The 17560-nt window shown below is 39.0% G+C and overlaps 1 protein-coding gene and 1 long non-coding RNA gene across 4 annotated transcripts in view; one reads left to right on the top strand and one right to left on the bottom strand.

The window, feature by feature from the left end:
• The window catches only part of cacna1ia (calcium voltage-gated channel subunit alpha1 Ia), a 77606-nt gene that overhangs the window by 22038 nt on the left and 38008 nt on the right, over window positions 1-17560 (bottom strand). For both annotated transcript variants that reach the window (XM_056752974.1, XM_056752975.1), the window contains exons 12-25: window positions 13887-14042; window positions 13138-13225; window positions 12041-12201; window positions 10905-11381; window positions 10348-10448; window positions 9093-9216; window positions 8705-8773; window positions 4967-5145; window positions 4716-4842; window positions 4270-4395; window positions 3798-3887; window positions 913-1105; window positions 401-552; window positions 76-185 (exon numbers count right to left, since the gene is read on the bottom strand). In XM_056752974.1, coding sequence (XP_056608952.1) covers window positions 76-185; window positions 401-552; window positions 913-1105; window positions 3798-3887; window positions 4270-4395; window positions 4716-4842; window positions 4967-5145; window positions 8705-8773; window positions 9093-9216; window positions 10348-10448; window positions 10905-11381; window positions 12041-12201; window positions 13138-13225; window positions 13887-14042 — 2153 coding nt within the window. The remainder of the gene's footprint in view (window positions 1-75; window positions 186-400; window positions 553-912; window positions 1106-3797; window positions 3888-4269; window positions 4396-4715; window positions 4843-4966; window positions 5146-8704; window positions 8774-9092; window positions 9217-10347; window positions 10449-10904; window positions 11382-12040; window positions 12202-13137; window positions 13226-13886; window positions 14043-17560) is intronic.
• LOC130426310 (uncharacterized) lies at window positions 14985-16942 on the top strand. Of its 2 annotated transcripts, XR_008907169.1 has the most exons (4): window positions 14985-15202; window positions 16078-16246; window positions 16479-16609; window positions 16806-16942. It is a non-coding gene; the product is annotated as an uncharacterized LOC130426310 (long non-coding RNA). The 2 variants fall into 2 exon arrangements; XR_008907168.1 differs by lacking the exon at window positions 14985-15202 and having other exon boundaries at window positions 15820-16246.

The following is a 17560-nucleotide window of genomic DNA, read 5'->3' as shown; positions in this document are numbered from 1 at the left end:
AGAGAGAGAGCAGATAAGAGGAGACGGGAGGAGACATGAAGAAAATAGCGGAGAAGAGGGGAACAAAGTAAATACCTGTCTTTGAAGAAACGTCGGAAGCCGAACGCAATGAGCTTTAGGACAGCCTCCAGCACAAAGGTGCTGGTGAAGAAATAATTACAGTATTTGAGCGCGATCTCCAGAGACTGGGGGGAGGAAAGAAACGGAGAAAGAGGAAGCCGGTGAAACAGAGGAAGAAATCAAGAGAGATGTGAATGATTAAAAGACTTTTGTCTCAGGTGCATAAAAAATCTGTCAAAGCGGCCACTCACACATTGGTTATACAAGAATATCATTTATTCTATCGATGTTATGATAAAGCCCATTCAGTGTTGAATATTCATGAGGTAAAGTGACTTACATGTGGCTGGCTGTAGTGCTCGAGTGACATAGTCACGACGTTAACGCAGATGATGACTGTGATGAAAATGTCCAGGTAGTGACTGGTGCAGAGTGTGTGGATCATCAAACGCACATGACTGTAACTAGCGTAGTAGGGTAACTTCTGGGCCTCTGAGAGAAACAAGTACTTGAGTTTAGAGTGATTAGGGACCTTTGAAGCGTGCCATTACAATCACCGACATGTGTGTATATCTAAAGATTGCCCACCCACCCTCTCGCCATATGTAGGCTGGCGTAGGCAATGTTACACTTGGTGACTTCCGAACAAACTGCCAAACATTTTTTTTGTAGGGCACTTTTTACATGAGCCACTGATCTCAAAACACCTGTGCGGTCTCTCCATCTGGTAAACACTATTACCACATGCCTGGAGAATCAAACTGGTTGTTCAGCAAATCATGTGCAAATCAAAGCATCTCTTTTTATTCGCTACCACTGCACTCTCTCCTTCTAATCCCCTATCCTCCTTACTTCTTCTTTTCTTCTCCATGCGCCTCAGTCTCTTCTCTTCCCTCCTCTTGGCCTCCTCCACCTCCTGGTGCTGCCGGCACTTGTGGAAGTTCTCCACCACCACACCCACAAACATGTTCAGCACGAAGAAGCTGACGATGAGGAGGAAGGAGATGAAGTACAGCAGCATCCACGGGTTGTTATTTATTGTGGGCTGATAAATGAAACATGGAAAAAACAACACAAGAAATTGTCAGGGTTTCAAATGTAATTTAAGAAGATGCAAAACAGAATAAACACAGCCCAGTCTAAAAATCAACACACGGTCACTCATAAGCTTGAGGGAAATTGGTCAAATTACGATAAAGTGAACTTCGCCGCGGCTTTTGCATGGTTGCTTAGCAGCGGGTTGATGTGAAACAAAGACGGCGAGTCTAAATTAGCTCATTGGAAAACAAAGGATGACCTAGCAAATAGTATGTGGGACACTTCCATCTGTTTTCACACATAGATAAGATCCTGCAGCGCACTATGATGAATGCAGATGGGGAAAGATGATGCCGAGGGGAAATTACACATACTATTTAACCCATGATTTTTCGCTCTGGGTTTGACTCTCTGGAGATGTTGGGCTTCTCCTCTGGGATGAGGTCTGGCTGGAGGCCTACACTTAATCAGTATGTGTCGGTCTGTTAAGCATGCAAGCTCGCCGCTATTTCGAACCGAGACTTTTGAAAGTTATTACTTTTTAGCTTTGAAGCCAAAAGCATGTTAGTAATTATGAAGCTGATTGTTTGTATTCGGGATGAAATGTTGATTGTTTATTCCTTAAGCTCTTTATTGAAGTTTGAAGACAAAGGGAACACAAAACAAAGTGATTTTTCTTTAATTACTTTAAGAAAAAGTACAGCAGTAAATAAATTAAAACATTTTCAAAGCTTAGGTTTAGTAATCTAGACCTTGTAAACCAGGGGTCCCGCTTTTTTTGGCAAGGGCCACATATTTCTCTTTCTTAAATGGGGGGCCGGGTCAGTTTGTAACAGAAAATTGCATGGGCCGGAGTGACTTGTATTATTGTGGAGATTTAATTATGATTTTAAATGTATTTATTATGCCTCCTAATGCTAGAATAATTTATTTTGTTATGCACCGTGCAGACAAATGATTACTTTTCAAGAGATATAGCCTATTAAAAGAGCATTGTTATTACTATCATAATGACATTTTTACATAATGAGTGCTATTCAAAATGAATTAGTGTGAACTGTGGGCTTCCGGCTAGTTAGAAGTCCAATGTCAGGTTCCATTCCAGTCACAGCCAGTCTGAAAGACTGATGCAAATGTTCATCAGTGAGTCTTGATCTCATTGGAGTTTTCATCAGTTTCATGCATGAAAAGGTTTGCTCACAAATATACATGCTGCCATGTGGACATCTTCATTGCTTGCCTTTTGAGACCGTCGGGCTTAAATGCGTCTTTCAGAACATCAAAGTTCTGCAACTCAGCCAACTCGAACTGATAAGGAGGCACGGCTTTGTTAATGTCTGCAGCATTCTGATTTCTTTAGCGTGGACATGAATCTCAAGGAATCGCATCGCATGTCAAACTCCGCCTTCAGCATTACCAGCGCTTCCGGAGACTTTTCAGCTGGGGATGGAGCTGCTGGTTTCTCAGCCGAGAGACTTTGGGTAACCGGGAGATGAGTGAAGTCTTGCTTTTGCACTTGTCCCACAAGGAGTGCTAGTTTCACCTCAAATGCATTCTGAATCAACCTTTCTCTCTCCCAACCGCTTGGCCATTTTGTCGTCTCTTTGAATTTTTCTGCTGGTTTGCGCGTAAACTGTTCGATTGCGATAGTTCGTTATGTTGAACGTACCATTCTGTTGGTAGGTGAATTAAAAAAATAATAAGGCTACGTTAATAGCTAAGGGAAATTTAATCTGAAAGCCAATATTAAATATAGACATGATATAAGTGAAACCTTATATAAAAAAAATGTCTGCATTGTTCAGAGGGCTGGTCCAAATGTGGGGGCTGGCTGCACTCGGCCCGCGGGCCGCAGTTTGGGGACCCCTTGCTTTAAAATCTGCATGATACATGGATTGTCACTGCTGAATTACATTTATTCCATCATTCATGCATTAAAAGTGCAAGTGTAAACAAGCATTTTTGTAATATAAATGGCGGTTAAGCATTAATGAATAAATTTTTGGTGTGTCGACCAAACATGAAAATTCTGTCATGAATTATTCACCCTCAAGTTGCTCATAACCTATATACATTTCTTTCTTCTGTGAAACACAAAGAAAGATATTTGGATGAATGTCAGCAACTAAGATTTCTGTTGCACCAGTCACTACCATAGTAAAGAGTATTGTATATTGTTTTCTGATGAACACAAAAGCAGATATTTTGAAGAATTAAGGAAAACAAACAGTTCTAAGGGTACCTCTGACTACCATTTTTTGACTAATACAGATATCTCAGGTGCTAACCTTCTTCTAAATATCTTTCTTTGTGTTCCACAGAAGAAAGAAATGTATATAGGTTATGAGCAACTTGAGGGTGAGTGAATAATGCTGACAGAATCTCAGAATAAAATTTGGGGTGGAGTATCCCTTTAACACCGTGTCTACACTGGACACGACTGGCGCGACATGATAAAAGACAAATGACATACATTAGGCATGGGGGTGCGATGCAACAAACCCATTGAGAACAAACAGTTTGTCATAGACACGGTGTAAGACTTCGTTTTATCAATGCCAGCTTAACTTGAAAATGTTTACTTATAGAGCTATGCAAACAGAAACATATTTCCTTGGTTTATACTTTATTAACAAAGAATCGCTGTCAGGATGAGACATCCATCAACTTGATGGTATGTTACGTGAAGGAGACGGTACCTGCTGGTCAACTCCTACTGAATCCAGACCATGATACATGATATTGACCCAACCGTCCTTTGAAGCCAGAACAAACAGGGACATCAAAGCCTGTAGAAACACAAAGATGTGCACACGTGGATATGGGCACATGCAAGAACACACACAACTACTGTACAGTACATGTGATAGAGGTATTTAAGAAAGGCTGTTATAGAGATTTACATTTGTGCATCTGACAGATTCTTTAATCCAGTTCATTTAGTAGCGTTGAACTTGAACTTTCCTTGAAACTAAACCCATGACCTTCGCATTTCAACATTTGAGCTATATTCATAGTATATACGCTGTAATTATGGTTTAAAAGAACGCACAACTAAATAAACATGGACACTTAAGTATATCCATCATATTCACACAAATTGAGTCACTCAGTAGTGATATTTCGCAACTATGACATAATATGACAAGCCCAGTCTGAGAACAAACTAACCTGGCCAAGGTTGTCAAAGTTGTACTTGTGATGGACCCACTTGTAATTGGCCAAGAGACAGTCAGACTTGTTGGTGATGTTTTTGACATCCAGGCCTAAGCAGTAGTAAAACTTGCCTTTGAATAGCTGCTCAGGCAAAAAAACACAACACACACTTCCTGTCACTCAGCGCCACACGTCTCAAGCATCACTTTAATAAAACTGTCAAAGCACTGTGGGATATTCGGAAGAATAATAGTGTTATGAAACGAGACCAGGAGAGAATAAAAAAAGCATTTCTCTATGAAGACAGAGACGTGGCACCAAAAAATAGAACTAGAAAGGAACTCGAAATTTAAAAAGAACAGGAGTAGAAAGAAAGACAGACTATCTGGACGAGCGGGGTGTGACAGTGAATTTAACATATAAGAAAATAAAAACCGAGGCACGGGGCCCCTGTGCTTTACCTGGACTCCCAGGATGCCAAAGATGATGAAAAAGGCACAGCAGATGAGAACTATGTTTCCTATAGGCTTCAGAGAGGTGATCAAAGTCTCCACAACCAGCTTGAGGCCAGGAGCTCGACTGATAACCCTGTCAGAAGGAAAGACGTGTTAAGCACTCTTCAGTCAACACCCAATCTAAAAACAGCTCCATATGGGAAAAACAGACACATGCCGGGCGATACCATATGCATGTTCACAATGCTGATTCGTACCTGAGGGGTCGAAGTGTGCGCAGAAGCCTCAGAACCCTGAGCACGCCCAGAATCTTGGCCCCGCCCGCCATTGACACGACAATGTCAATCAATGAAACGAAAACCAAGAAACCATCCAGAATGTTCCAGCTGCTGCGCAGGTACGCCTGCTCGCCAATATACAAACCCATCGACACCACCTATAGTTACACAAATAATACTTTGTAGTCAATTAAAAGCCTTTATTTAATAGAGATCTGTCTTTCAAATCCCACCTTATAGACTGTCCAAACTGTCAGGATGTAAGGCATGACATTTTATTTTTTTGTTTGAATAGTATAGCCAATATTCCTGATATCTACGCTGGTCGCCGTAGTCTGACTTAAAATGTCAGCATGACTCCAAGAGACATGCGAGTAGCTGTCTTTGTGGAGAACGGATGGAACTCAACTGGCTCCTGCTTACGTCCATCATGACATCCTGCCACGGTGCTCAACTAAAATCATGCACTATGCAGGATGTGAGTGTCTGTGCGTAAATTCAGACACTTTTGTGCATTGTGTATGATGCTGAAGAGACGTAATCCCTGAAATGATGAATACATGACCTGAAATATCACTAGATCCAAGGCTGCAGGGATTTGCTCCCATTCTGACACTGATGTTTGGTGATGGGTTCTGGCAAGCTATCATTATTTTTAATTCATCCCAAAGGCGTTCAGTAGGACTCAGGTCTCAAACATGTGTAGGAAAGTCAAGTTATTCCACAGACTCCACAGGGGAATCATATTTATGAACCTCAGTTAGTGCACATGTAACCATAATGAGACATTTCTGCCTGATCTGACCCTCACGTTTGTAACCCAGTGGTTTATTCAGTCATATTAAGCAGCTTTTTTAACCTGGCAACTCTTTATTTAGATGTTAACATGTATTTTAAAACCTTTTCACAGTGTAGTTGTACTTAGGAAACTGATGGCTGTGAGGAGACTCTCAAAACAAGGGATTTATGAGAAACAACAAATAAGGTTAAAAGCGGAAAGTGAAGAATACAAAATACAAGGAGGTCTGACAGTTGAATCACCTTGAAGCTTCTGAGGCAAAATTATGTAACACTAACAAGACAAGTGACAGGAAAGTAACGCGCTCACGCACTTAAAGGAACAGTTCACCCCAAAATAAAAATTATGTTATCATTTACTCACTAACTCAATTTCTGATGAACACCGAGAAAGATGTGTTTGATAAATACATTTATTTGCTTGGATGGTCCCTACAACATATGTGAAACCTAAACAACCCACATGCACACGGTGTGATGTCGACATCAGCTGAGGTCTATAAGAGAACAGAGCACACAGAAGAAGAAATGAAAGCTGGAAAGAGTGATGTATATTTAATAAATGAGATCTCCTATCTGCGTCTGCTCTTTCTTGGGATACATTTGGGATGTATCAGCCTGACAGGTTCTTTACAATATTGCCAAAAAGCCAATAATAAACCAGTGATGCACACCAAGGCAGCACAGTAATGTGACACTAACACGCTAGCAATTTAAAGAGATGATTTTTGAGCGAGAGCAGATCTGCTTGCAGAGCTCCTATTAGTGGAGTGTAGGTGGGTTTGGGACAGTAGAATCTGTCTTTGTCCCTCAGGCGGTGTCACACCGGCAGGCATATTTCTGCAGCGGCTGCAGAATCTCCCTCCCCAAGGATGGAGTGTAATTGTTGACTTTCTGGTCAGCGAGAGAAAGGTGAACTCAGAGTTTGACTTGTGTCTCCTACTGCAGCGGTGCTTTTAAAAATGTCCAGACTCCAGAATAAGCTCTGCATGATCTGTGAAATATCTGAACAACCACTTATCTACACTTCTTTGGCTTTAATTAAGATTAGGACCTCTCTCCTCTGTGTAGGTTATTGAGGTCGGATATCATTTTAGGAAACTGTGTATTTTCTAGAATCTAGTATCTAATTTTAGACAACATCTGTAATGCATTAGATAAAAATATTCAAGTTGAAAGCAAACAACATGGCCTACGTCCACAAAAAGAAAGGATGTCAACCTGACTGCTGAATCGACTACTTCAGTACCCAACTCCTTAGATAACTGTTTTTCAACTTGGTAAAAAACATCCTGCTGCAGCTGATCACAGGGGTTGTTTCTACTATGCAGCAAACTTGTTTTCTTTATCTAACTGAGATGTTCTAAACAAAAAATATTCTATTCTATTTCTATTTGTATAATTGGTAATTATTGTATAGCTTTTTGGGGGGTTTCCTTAAAATCACTTTTATTAAAACATGCAAAGACCATTTTCCATGCAATTTTTTTCATATAAGGACCAAACATCAGACAATATTGATATTATGGATTCAATGATTTTTTTGTGGCGTTAGCTTGTCTCACTCAAAAATCTACATATTTTTGTTAAATTCTCAAATATCACATTTGAAATGGATACAAGTAACTCTTTATTTCCATCCTGTTAGTTAGTCATTCTAGTAAATGTTACTGTACACCATTGATGCAATAATCCTATTAAAATACATAAAGTTTAAACAAGATCCTGAAATACCTTTTAAAAGAAAGATTTCTGAATAGATTTTACATGAGGACAGATACATCACAAAAGAACAGATCCATAGACAGACACTATAATGAACAGTAGTCTGGGTCTATGGACACGTAGTGGCGTTTGTGACGGGTCCATCCTGTGTATGTTCCATTGGTTAATGATTTAGTAGTTTACCTAATTTATGACCTACAACTGCCAAGAGCTCAGAGCTGAATAGATGGGCATGGATCTAAGACTGACTGTGTCTGAAAGAGGAAACTGGCTCTTATTAATATCATTACTTAATTGCTCGTCATGAGAGCCAGCGAAGTAACCCAATCTCAAGAGATTCAGACGAGAAAGTGAAATAAGAGCATACAAGTGAAAGGAGAATGATGAAATGAAAGATGGATCAGAGGTAGAGACGCAAAAACACAAGTGTGCACGCACACGCATGTACGTACTCATTTTTTGTATTATTACTCATTCTAACAACCACAGTGTTCAAACAGTAACTTCAACAAAGGACAAATGTGTGTGATTTTTTTTCTCAGGTTCTTAAAATGCAATATGATGTTACACACTATAATATTCCTTAACCTCAAGAGTGAGGTCCAGAATTGGAGATTTTTATCTTTAGAACAGATGAAATACACAGTTTTAATGTGTTACAAAATCACACATATTGTAGACTAACAATTTTTCAATGGTATTACTTGATTGAGCAAACCTGTTTCTTTGTTATTTCATTTAAAATGTTCCACATAAAATAATCTTTGACATTTTTGCAAAGCATGCTGAGATAAAAAGGATCAGCATGTTATGCACACATATGGGGGTGCATGCAGCTCCTTTGCCTGCTGTCAGTACATCAAAGGGGGAATAATAAACACTTAGTACTCGATTCAATTCTAATTTTAAAATCATCCTTTTTTATTTTTTTAAATGGCCTCAAATTATTGATAATGTTATGTTAATATAATAAAATTGTCATTTAAAATGTATATTCAATTAGAAAAGTGCAAAACAGAAACTTTTGCACTAATGGACTTTTGCACTAATGGACCCTAGTGAAAAATTATTATCACAACATCCATTAGAATAAACAGATTTTTATAGTAACAGTACAACCATCTGCATCCTGACTCAAAATAATCATTTTCTGCATATTTCTCAGCACATCTCAGATCATATGTAAATATTTACCTTGAGTGTCATTTCTCCCACAAATATGGCTGTGAAAATGTAATTGGACACGGTGAGAAAAAGCCTCTCCTGTAGAAGATTGAGAAAAAGAGAAAGACAAAGATAGTCAGAAACTTTTCAACTTATTTTTAAAAACATTTAAATATGTTATGTTTTGCATGTTTAAATATAAATGTTTAATCCGCACATGTATTAAACTTAATACAACAAATTGTTTAAGAATATTGTGTGAAGTGTGTCAAAGTCTAAAAATGTTAATCTACATTGTTCATTATGACATTTCAGTCAGACCAAAATGAGCTAAAATATAAAAATATTTTACATTCATCAAGACAAAATATATCCATAATGATTCAACAATCAAAGGTTATTTTGGTCTCAGTCTTACCAGGCTACCCTGCAGAATCTTGGGTCTCTCCAAAGCCACAGTGATGCAGTTTGAGAAGATGAAGACCAGAACCACATAGTCAAACAGTTTATGAGCTATGATGGACTGACACAACGACCTGAATCTGAGGGAGAGATTAGAAATGTAAGAGGAAAGATCAAAATGTTTGTATTTGCAGCTCAAATTTTAGCTAGATATGAAAAACACAGGCTGACAGACAAGGGTGGGAATAATAGGCTCCTATCTCACTGACAGTGATCAATATCCTAATCAAGGCACTTTCTGAGGACCTGGCAGCCCATCAGTGCTATCGATCAGGCAGGGATAGAAGAATAACAGCTGGCTGAGGAGACGAGGTGCGGTGGTATCTTTCCTTCACTGTTACTCAGAGATGCCATCAGTGGAACTATGGTGAGCAAACTGTGACATAAGGTTCTTCTTAGTTGCCTTAATTTCAGTCCTGTTCTATGTGTGAAGTGACTACTGATCTGTTTTGTATCATAATGAGGTCTGGCTCTGTAAAATAATTTTTGCAGCTGCACTTTTAAACTTGGGTTAGTCTCAAAACATTTGTCTCTTTTCTCTTGAGTGGTTTTCTAAGCATAGTGAACTGTCAATTTAATATGTACATTTAATGCCATACATTTTTGAAAATTAATATTTATTATGTTTGTCTGAACAAAACATAAATCTGATGATACAGAATGTTTATACTAGTCTGGAATAAGCACATTTGTGTCCTTGAGTGTCAGCGCCACCCTAGTGGTTAGTGACATTAATGCTTTTTTCATAAATGTTTTCTCACATAAAAAGACGACTTGGCAGAACGTAAGAAGATGTTGGAGAATGCACCTCAAGAAGAGTTTAAGGGCAATATTTTCAAGGTTGAACTACATTTAACGTGACACGCTGTCTAAAAACACACGGCTTATTGCTTGACAGGTTAAAAAACAGTGTCAAACACGTCAATGTGCATATGATTAAAAACTGCTGGAAAACATGAATGTGTCCTGTGCGAATGACCTCTAAGTCTACATTTACATTTAGGCATTTGGCAGACCTCTAAGTCTAGCTGAAGAAATTGCTTGCAAAATACCTCAGTGTGTATTGTAATTGGACTTGCATAAAATGATATGGAAATCTATTCTGTGTTTTTAGTTGTCATGATATTGTCTTGATCAGACCGGCAGCCTAAAAAACCTCATACAGCAAGTGCGGATGACTGTCATGTATTAGAAACATTACAAGGACTGACTTGTTTTGTGGAGAGAAGAGGAAGACGGACCAGTCTTCCCTGGTCTCACACCAGTCTGGTCTGTACACCTCCATCATCTTCTGAAGCCGGAAACATAAACTCTGCAGATGAAATAAAGCATGTGGGTTTATGATCTGGTGGCATTACCACACCGTGCTTGCAAAATGAGGGCTGGGACAAATTCTGCAGTAAAAAGGGAGGGGGGGGTGTTGGAATTGTATTGGATGGTTGGAGCAGTTATGAAACAGATCTTTCCAATAACTTTGTTCCATTGGAGATGCCATAATGTTACTATTAATTGCTTACAAAACAAGAGTCTGGCTGTAAATTAAAAACTGAAAGCCTGTCGCCATCTGTTGTGATTCACGATAGCAGATATTATTTGGGCCATTTTCATTGTTTGGTCGATTGGCTTATTGTATGGACAATTGGCTTGGTTTACAGCAGACCTATAAGAGCAGAATACTTTTTACAAATCTACGACAATTCTTACTCTTCTCCATCTCCATAATATTTTATAGCTTCATATAACCTCCACATGGTTTGTTGACACTTACATAGTCCAGCTCATCGTCTAGATCCTCCCTGTCCTTGCGTGCGTTGACCTGAGGGTAGACTTCATTGATGATATGAGGTTGGACTGAGGGGGTCTTCCCATTGCAGTCATGGTGATCTCCAACACTTCCCTGCCCACCAGAGATCCTCTTCTTGTGCATACGAGGGTGCAGAGGAGGCAAGGCCGGCCCGGGCACCTGCAGCAGCTCCGGGAGCTCCAGAGAGAGTGCCCTCCGTTCTCTGCGCAGTACGAATTGTCTGGAGAGGAGAGGCGGATGCAGGGGAGGTGGCGGCGGCGAGAGCAGGGACTCCTGCTCGGCTGGGCGGGAGTTAGGACTGCGGACCCTTAAACTTCCTCCTCCGCCCATACCCAGACATCTTGAGGATCGCCCCAAGCTGTTCCAGCTTGACCTGCGACTCCACACGCCTTGCAGGGTGGGCCGCCCCCAGTTGTGGTACAGAGAGGCTCGTCCAGGGCACTGATGCACACAGAACATAAGTTCAGCTTTTACTAAACAGTCCTGTCTACACCTTATTCACAAAATTTAGTAGCTGAGTCTGCCGTAGCAACACCGTAAAGCCCCGGTCAAAGTATGCCAGATCAAAACAGCTTGCAGCATACCACAACGATAAAGAACTGCGGCGTGCACACTTCATTCAACACTAAAATTTAGGCCGTGTTTGTGCCTCATTTGCATAACTAATATGGTGAATCTGCAAAACACAGACAGTGTGTGCAAATAAACCACACTATCAGCAGTCAATCCCCCCATTGCCGTCTAGAACCCTCGTATAAAAAAACAACCTCCTCACGAGGGCTGTTATCATTTCAGCCATTGTAAAAATAATTATCTGGCTATAAGTTGCTCTCTGCTTTTCAAGTGCCCGCTCAATGACCCTCTGCGTATATGCTTGTACAGCACCGCCTAGACGAGCAGTTACGACTCTCCAAGTGTTGAGTAAGGGTCTTATTAATGCTTCACTAAATGCTAATACATGCAGAGCTGATGAATAATTACTTTGTTCTTTGTGCATTTTTAAAGGGGGTTTTGAATTGCTAGGATAGTATGATGCAGCCCTGGTGGCCTCTTGAAAAATCAAGTGTCTACGATTGACCGCGGAATGTGAAATGGCTTACCAGAGTGGTTTGCTCCAGGCTAGCCCTGCCCAGAGAGCTCACGCTGCTCTTGCGAGAACCCAAGGCAAAGCTCAGCCTTTCTGAAGGGTACAGACCCCTGGCGTTGGGCGCAGGGGCCAAGTCGAGATGGCCATTAGGGGTCAAAGTTGAAATCTTGGGATCTATCCAGAGGACAGGACATCACACATCAAAACTGATTGGTCACAAATAAAACATTTTTTAAAATCATTTAAGCCTTGAGGAACACTAGTTGGCTCATCACAAGCCACCATGAGGGAAAACCACTTGTTTTGTGTTTGTGGTGGCGAATTAAAAACAACCATTTGCCGACAAGCCTATTAAAGTTTCAAGCTCCTTTGATTTCAGGTCTTTCAAAATGTTCCTCTCACACCAGGAGACACTGATGGTAGGATGTAAGACTGTCTTCTGTCCATGGAGAGACACTAAAGGCTTTAGCGTATACATTAATTATTCATCACAGTATGTCCTTAGATCTCACGGTGCAAGTTATTTTCTTTCTTTGTGATCCTTTTGAAGTGACATTTCAATGTATTGTTCCAAATGAATGCAATGCAAGTTGAAGGTTGAGCCCCAAGGTTGGAAGACACTGTTCAAAGTAGCAGGTGTCCATACAACATTCGAAGGAACTGCATGAGCATGTGCATGCTGTCATAATTTCAAGTTCATCCAAACCAATCTTTTTTAAAACATAAAGAGAATTTTTTAAGTAAATGTTACATTTTCAGTTTCCAAAAAGGCCAAATTTAAAAGCATCATAAAAAATTAACAAACTATGGAGTTGACTATAAATTCTTCTAAAGCATAGCACCAGCTTTGCTTATATGAGAGACTCAAATAGTGCACAGGGCATATAGACTTTTAAAGCTGTATTTTTTTAAAACCTGGCTGGCACCCATACACCTTATGTGCTGTAAACTGTAATTTTGTGGAAAATAGCAATACCCAAGACTCTTCAAAATTCCTTTATTGTGTTCAACAGATAAAAGTATCATGCTTTGGGGTGAGAGTCAAAAATCACAATGTTTCCACTTTCAGGTGAACTGCCCCTTTAGAACACTTCCTTTAAGTGCACCCACCTGACAGCTGAAGAGAGTCTTTCTTTTCTATTTCTTCTAAGTTACAGGAGGATCTGTCATCATCTGAGTAGGAGCGGTTAGCGTCGCCCTGGAAATTAAAGACCCAAGGTCAACAAGACAAACAGAACAAGGTTGAGTTACAGAAACAGAAACAAGACAACAGACAAGAGAGCCAGGAACACAAATGCTCTTATAAAATGACTAAACAGTCATGAGCATTCTTTAATAGATATGTCAATCTCTTTGCCCTCCCTTTGAAAGTCAACCATGTCTGTTCTAGTTCCCTACTCACCCTCGCCAAACACCCTGCATCTCAGATATAGACTATAACCTGGAGGCCCACTTCTACCTGTCCCCAGAGAGATAACCTACTCCTGTAGTCTACCTACCTACCTGCAAAGTCCTATTTAGATGCCAGTGCACTGAAAATACTTTCAACCCCAAAGAACATACAAATCTCAACACAAGCCACTCGAAAGCCTGATAAAAGGCCCAGGACAGCCCGGTAAGTTATCAAAGCCTATGCGTGTTCTTTCTATCATTTTATTGCTGAACACTGGAAACATTTTTTTGTTTTGAAAAGCATAATAGTTACAGTCAACAGACGCTATTTTTTTACATACAGTATTTAAATTTACACTGTGTGACATTTTAATATTCAGCAGTTAAAACCCCAATTCTGTCGGAAATTGTTTTGTGCATCAAGCAAAACGCTCAATTACACTAAAACTTTAGTTGAGCGGTTTTACCTCAGCCTGAAATCCCTCCACCAGGATGGCCACAAGCAGATTGAAGAGAACGTAGTTCCCGAAGGTCATGAGGGCCACGAAATACAGGGCTGCCAGCGGGGAGGTAGAGGCCATGCCATTATACAGAACCATGTTCCAGTCCTCCTGAGTTAAGATCTGAACACATATACACAAGATAATTAAAGGTAAGATTTTTTTATGGGAAAATTCTGTATTTATACAGTTCTTAAGCCATCAGCAGCTTCGCTGTTTTAGACTTTTGTTCACATCCATTATTTGTGACCCTGAACAACAAAACCATTGAAAAAAAACAACCAATCTTATGGGTCATTTTTTCGAAATTGAGATTTTTGCATAATCTTGAAGACGAATAAATATGATTTCTATTGATGTATGAGTTGTTAGAATAGGACAATATCTGGCTGAGATGCAATCATTTAAAACTCAGGACTCTGAGAGTGCAAAAAATCTTAATATTGAGAAAATTGCCTTTGAAGTTGTAAATCAGGAGCACTGTGGCAGGCCATCCACTCACTAAACTAACGTTTTTATATATTTAAGGTAGGAAATTTACAAACTTTCTTTGTGGAACATGATTTTTACTTAATATCCTAATGATTTTTGGCATAAAATAAAAATCTAGAATTTAGACCCATACAATGTATTTTTGTCTTTTACTAAAAATGTTCAGATGCTACTTAAGACTGGTTTTGTGATCCAGGGTCACATTTGGTCTTGTTATTAAGATATAAACTGAAAAAATATAGGAAACGTACACAAACAGAACAAAAATGCCTTCTTCAGGCAAAGTCAATATTTGGTGTGACCTCCCTTGGTATTAAGCAAATCTTGAACAATATTGGGGAGAGTGTCCTGAAATCTATATACTGTACAATTTCAATTCCTTATTTTTTTGTTGTTGTATTTAAATAACAATTATAATACAGATCGTTATATATGGGTCATTATACCATTGGGCAGCGTTATGGATGTGACATTTTGAGTCCAAACTTGAAACATAAATTCTCAGAGAATGTATTAATTTCCAATAGTACCAATATTTTATTTTACTTAACCTCTGATGAGTCCAAATACACTGTAACGAATTGCTGTAAAAACTACAGCGTTATTTTACAGAAGCTGACTGTATTTTAAATAATACAGAATATTGCTGTAAAGTGCAATGCATTCTGGGGTCACTTGACGGATTAACTCAATGTACAGAATATTGCTGTAAATTTCAAATCTACAATGGCGGGATGATCTTCAACAGTCGAGATTGGGGTAGTGCGCAAAATGAATGATTCACACCTGTGGTAAGTAACTTATTACGTATTTTTTTTCCATATTTGGTAAATATCATGCTGGTAACTTTATATAGAGGTATCTAAATTCGCGGTTCATATTGCTAACCCCGGATTCAACCTCCATCCGCGGGGACCGAAGGAGTCTTGCGGGGTTTCAGCAGCGCCGTCGCGGTAAGATTTCAAACATTCTCCGTCGCTATAGCACCTGAGGACAGAAGTTGTTCATGTTATTTAGAGTTTTTGTTCACACCAGGAGCGAAGGCGGTATGTGACGAGCTACAGTTCATTGTATTAGTAAGTTGACGGTTGTTTTTTTAATGTTGAACATCGCGCCCGCCGTAGACTCGGTAAAAGTTACATGCTTCGACAGTTGTGATATACTCGGTCGTGATTATTTTGTGGTGTAATTCAAATTTGCAAATGCAGTCATCCGTTAAATCGAGCGCCCAAATTAAAATGAGTCACCATAGCTCGAGGTAAGTCGATGTTCACGGAGGATAGCCCGGTAAAGTGATTAATGTACGTAACCAGCTAGATATACAGTATATGTAACGGAGGCCAGATGAGAGCTGTAGCAAAAGACGTTACCGACACCCTCATTGTATAGCAGGCCTGTCTCCCAAACAGGACCGTTGGAGGGTGGGAGTGAGACCCGTTACAAAATACTAGTGTGACAATTTCTTGACCGTGACATCTCTAACGTTAGTTGGATTACATTTCTGTATAAGTACGGTTTTAAGTGTAAGTTATTCTGTTTAATTTGCTTAGAGTTTGTTTGTAGAGTCACTTATACTTAAATGAAGTTTAAATGTAAAATGCTTAAAGATAATTGTATAGTCACTATTAACTATTACTATTGTCACATGTATAATTGTTTGTTTTAGGACACACTTTGCCATGCAGGCCACTGGATGCTGACTACTGAAGGTTAGGTTGTGTGTGACGGTGCTCAGCACAGCTTCATGTCTGGCCTTCCCACTCTGTTCATAACATGTTACATATTCAGGCTTGAGTACCAGGATGGGGCAGCATGTACTTGGAGTCCAATGAAAGGTATTAATTGAACAACTTCCTTACCTGCTTTTTATAGATATGTTAATGTTATATACCTGTTAAGACCTTTAAAACAATATTTCTCAACGAGAGATGCAATTTTTTTGGGCAAATTATTTAGAAGTCTCCCCTATTTAACACTAGCAAGCTGATGATTTAATTCATGTGTTTTAATATAATATATTTTGCACATTTAATATATAACATTTAGTTTTTCCTGACTGATTTGTAGATATTAATCCAGAGAGTGGAACAAGAAGCATCATCTAAAATGCCAGGAAACAGAAGAAACAGGTTGCAGTGAACCCACATGTTGCCGCTCTTCTAAACACAATGATGAATATTCAGTGTAATCGATGAAAAGTAAGAAGCACACACACACACACACACACACACACACACAGACACACGCACACACACACACACACACACACACACACACACACAGATCTCATCATTGAATTACATCATATTATTCTCTGACTGTATATGTTGTCCTCTGTTTTTCTCTGACTATAAATTGAATATCTAACATTATTCTCTTGTTTCGTTTCCATAGTTCCAGCTACTTGTTGTGCTCTGATGGATCAAGATGTGGACCGTTTTAGAGACTCACTTGGGCCTTGTTTTGCAATGTTGTTTCATGATGGTAATGTTGGTTAACGTGTTGTTTAAACATGAATGTTTAAAGAGCCATGTTGGATACTATGAAGTTGTTACTGAATAAAATTATTTCATGTACAACAACGTACACAATTTGTCTGTAATGTATTTTTGTATCAATAAAAAAAAAATATGTATTTCTTCTAAATAAAGTAAATTAAAATCAAGCAATTTGCTGTAAAAAATACAGCATTATACTGTTGCTATTCAAAATTACAGTTTTTCCTGTATTCTGCAATTACAGTAAATGGCTGTAAATTAAATTACAGTACTGTGGCTGTACAATTTACAGTAACTGGCTGGCAACCCTGCTGCCAGTAGTTTACTGTAAATTTTACAGGATTTTTTTTACAGTGTATCACAAAATTAAAAAGAGAGAAGAAATGTATGGATGTGACAAAACAGGATGCACATTTTTGAGAGACAACATGCTTTGTAGGATTTCTGTGAACTAAAATCTACAAACCAGAAGCATAATACCCAACAAAAGGGAGAAGATTACGAAACACTTATTTTAATTAAAATGTGCCCCTTTATGAGAAATTGTTATGAATGCGACACTCACCTGACATAAAACTATGTTTTAAAAACAATAAAAAAATGCTTAAAAAGCATCTAAAAAAAATCTAAAAAGACACTATTATACAGTAT

The sequence above is a fragment of the Triplophysa dalaica genome, chromosome 7 (assembly GCF_015846415.1).
Source record: "Triplophysa dalaica isolate WHDGS20190420 chromosome 7, ASM1584641v1, whole genome shotgun sequence".
NCBI lineage: Eukaryota > Metazoa > Chordata > Actinopteri > Cypriniformes > Nemacheilidae > Triplophysa > Triplophysa dalaica.
The sequence above is the reverse complement of the archived record's forward strand: the minus strand, read 5'-3'. Positions and strand labels throughout refer to the sequence as shown.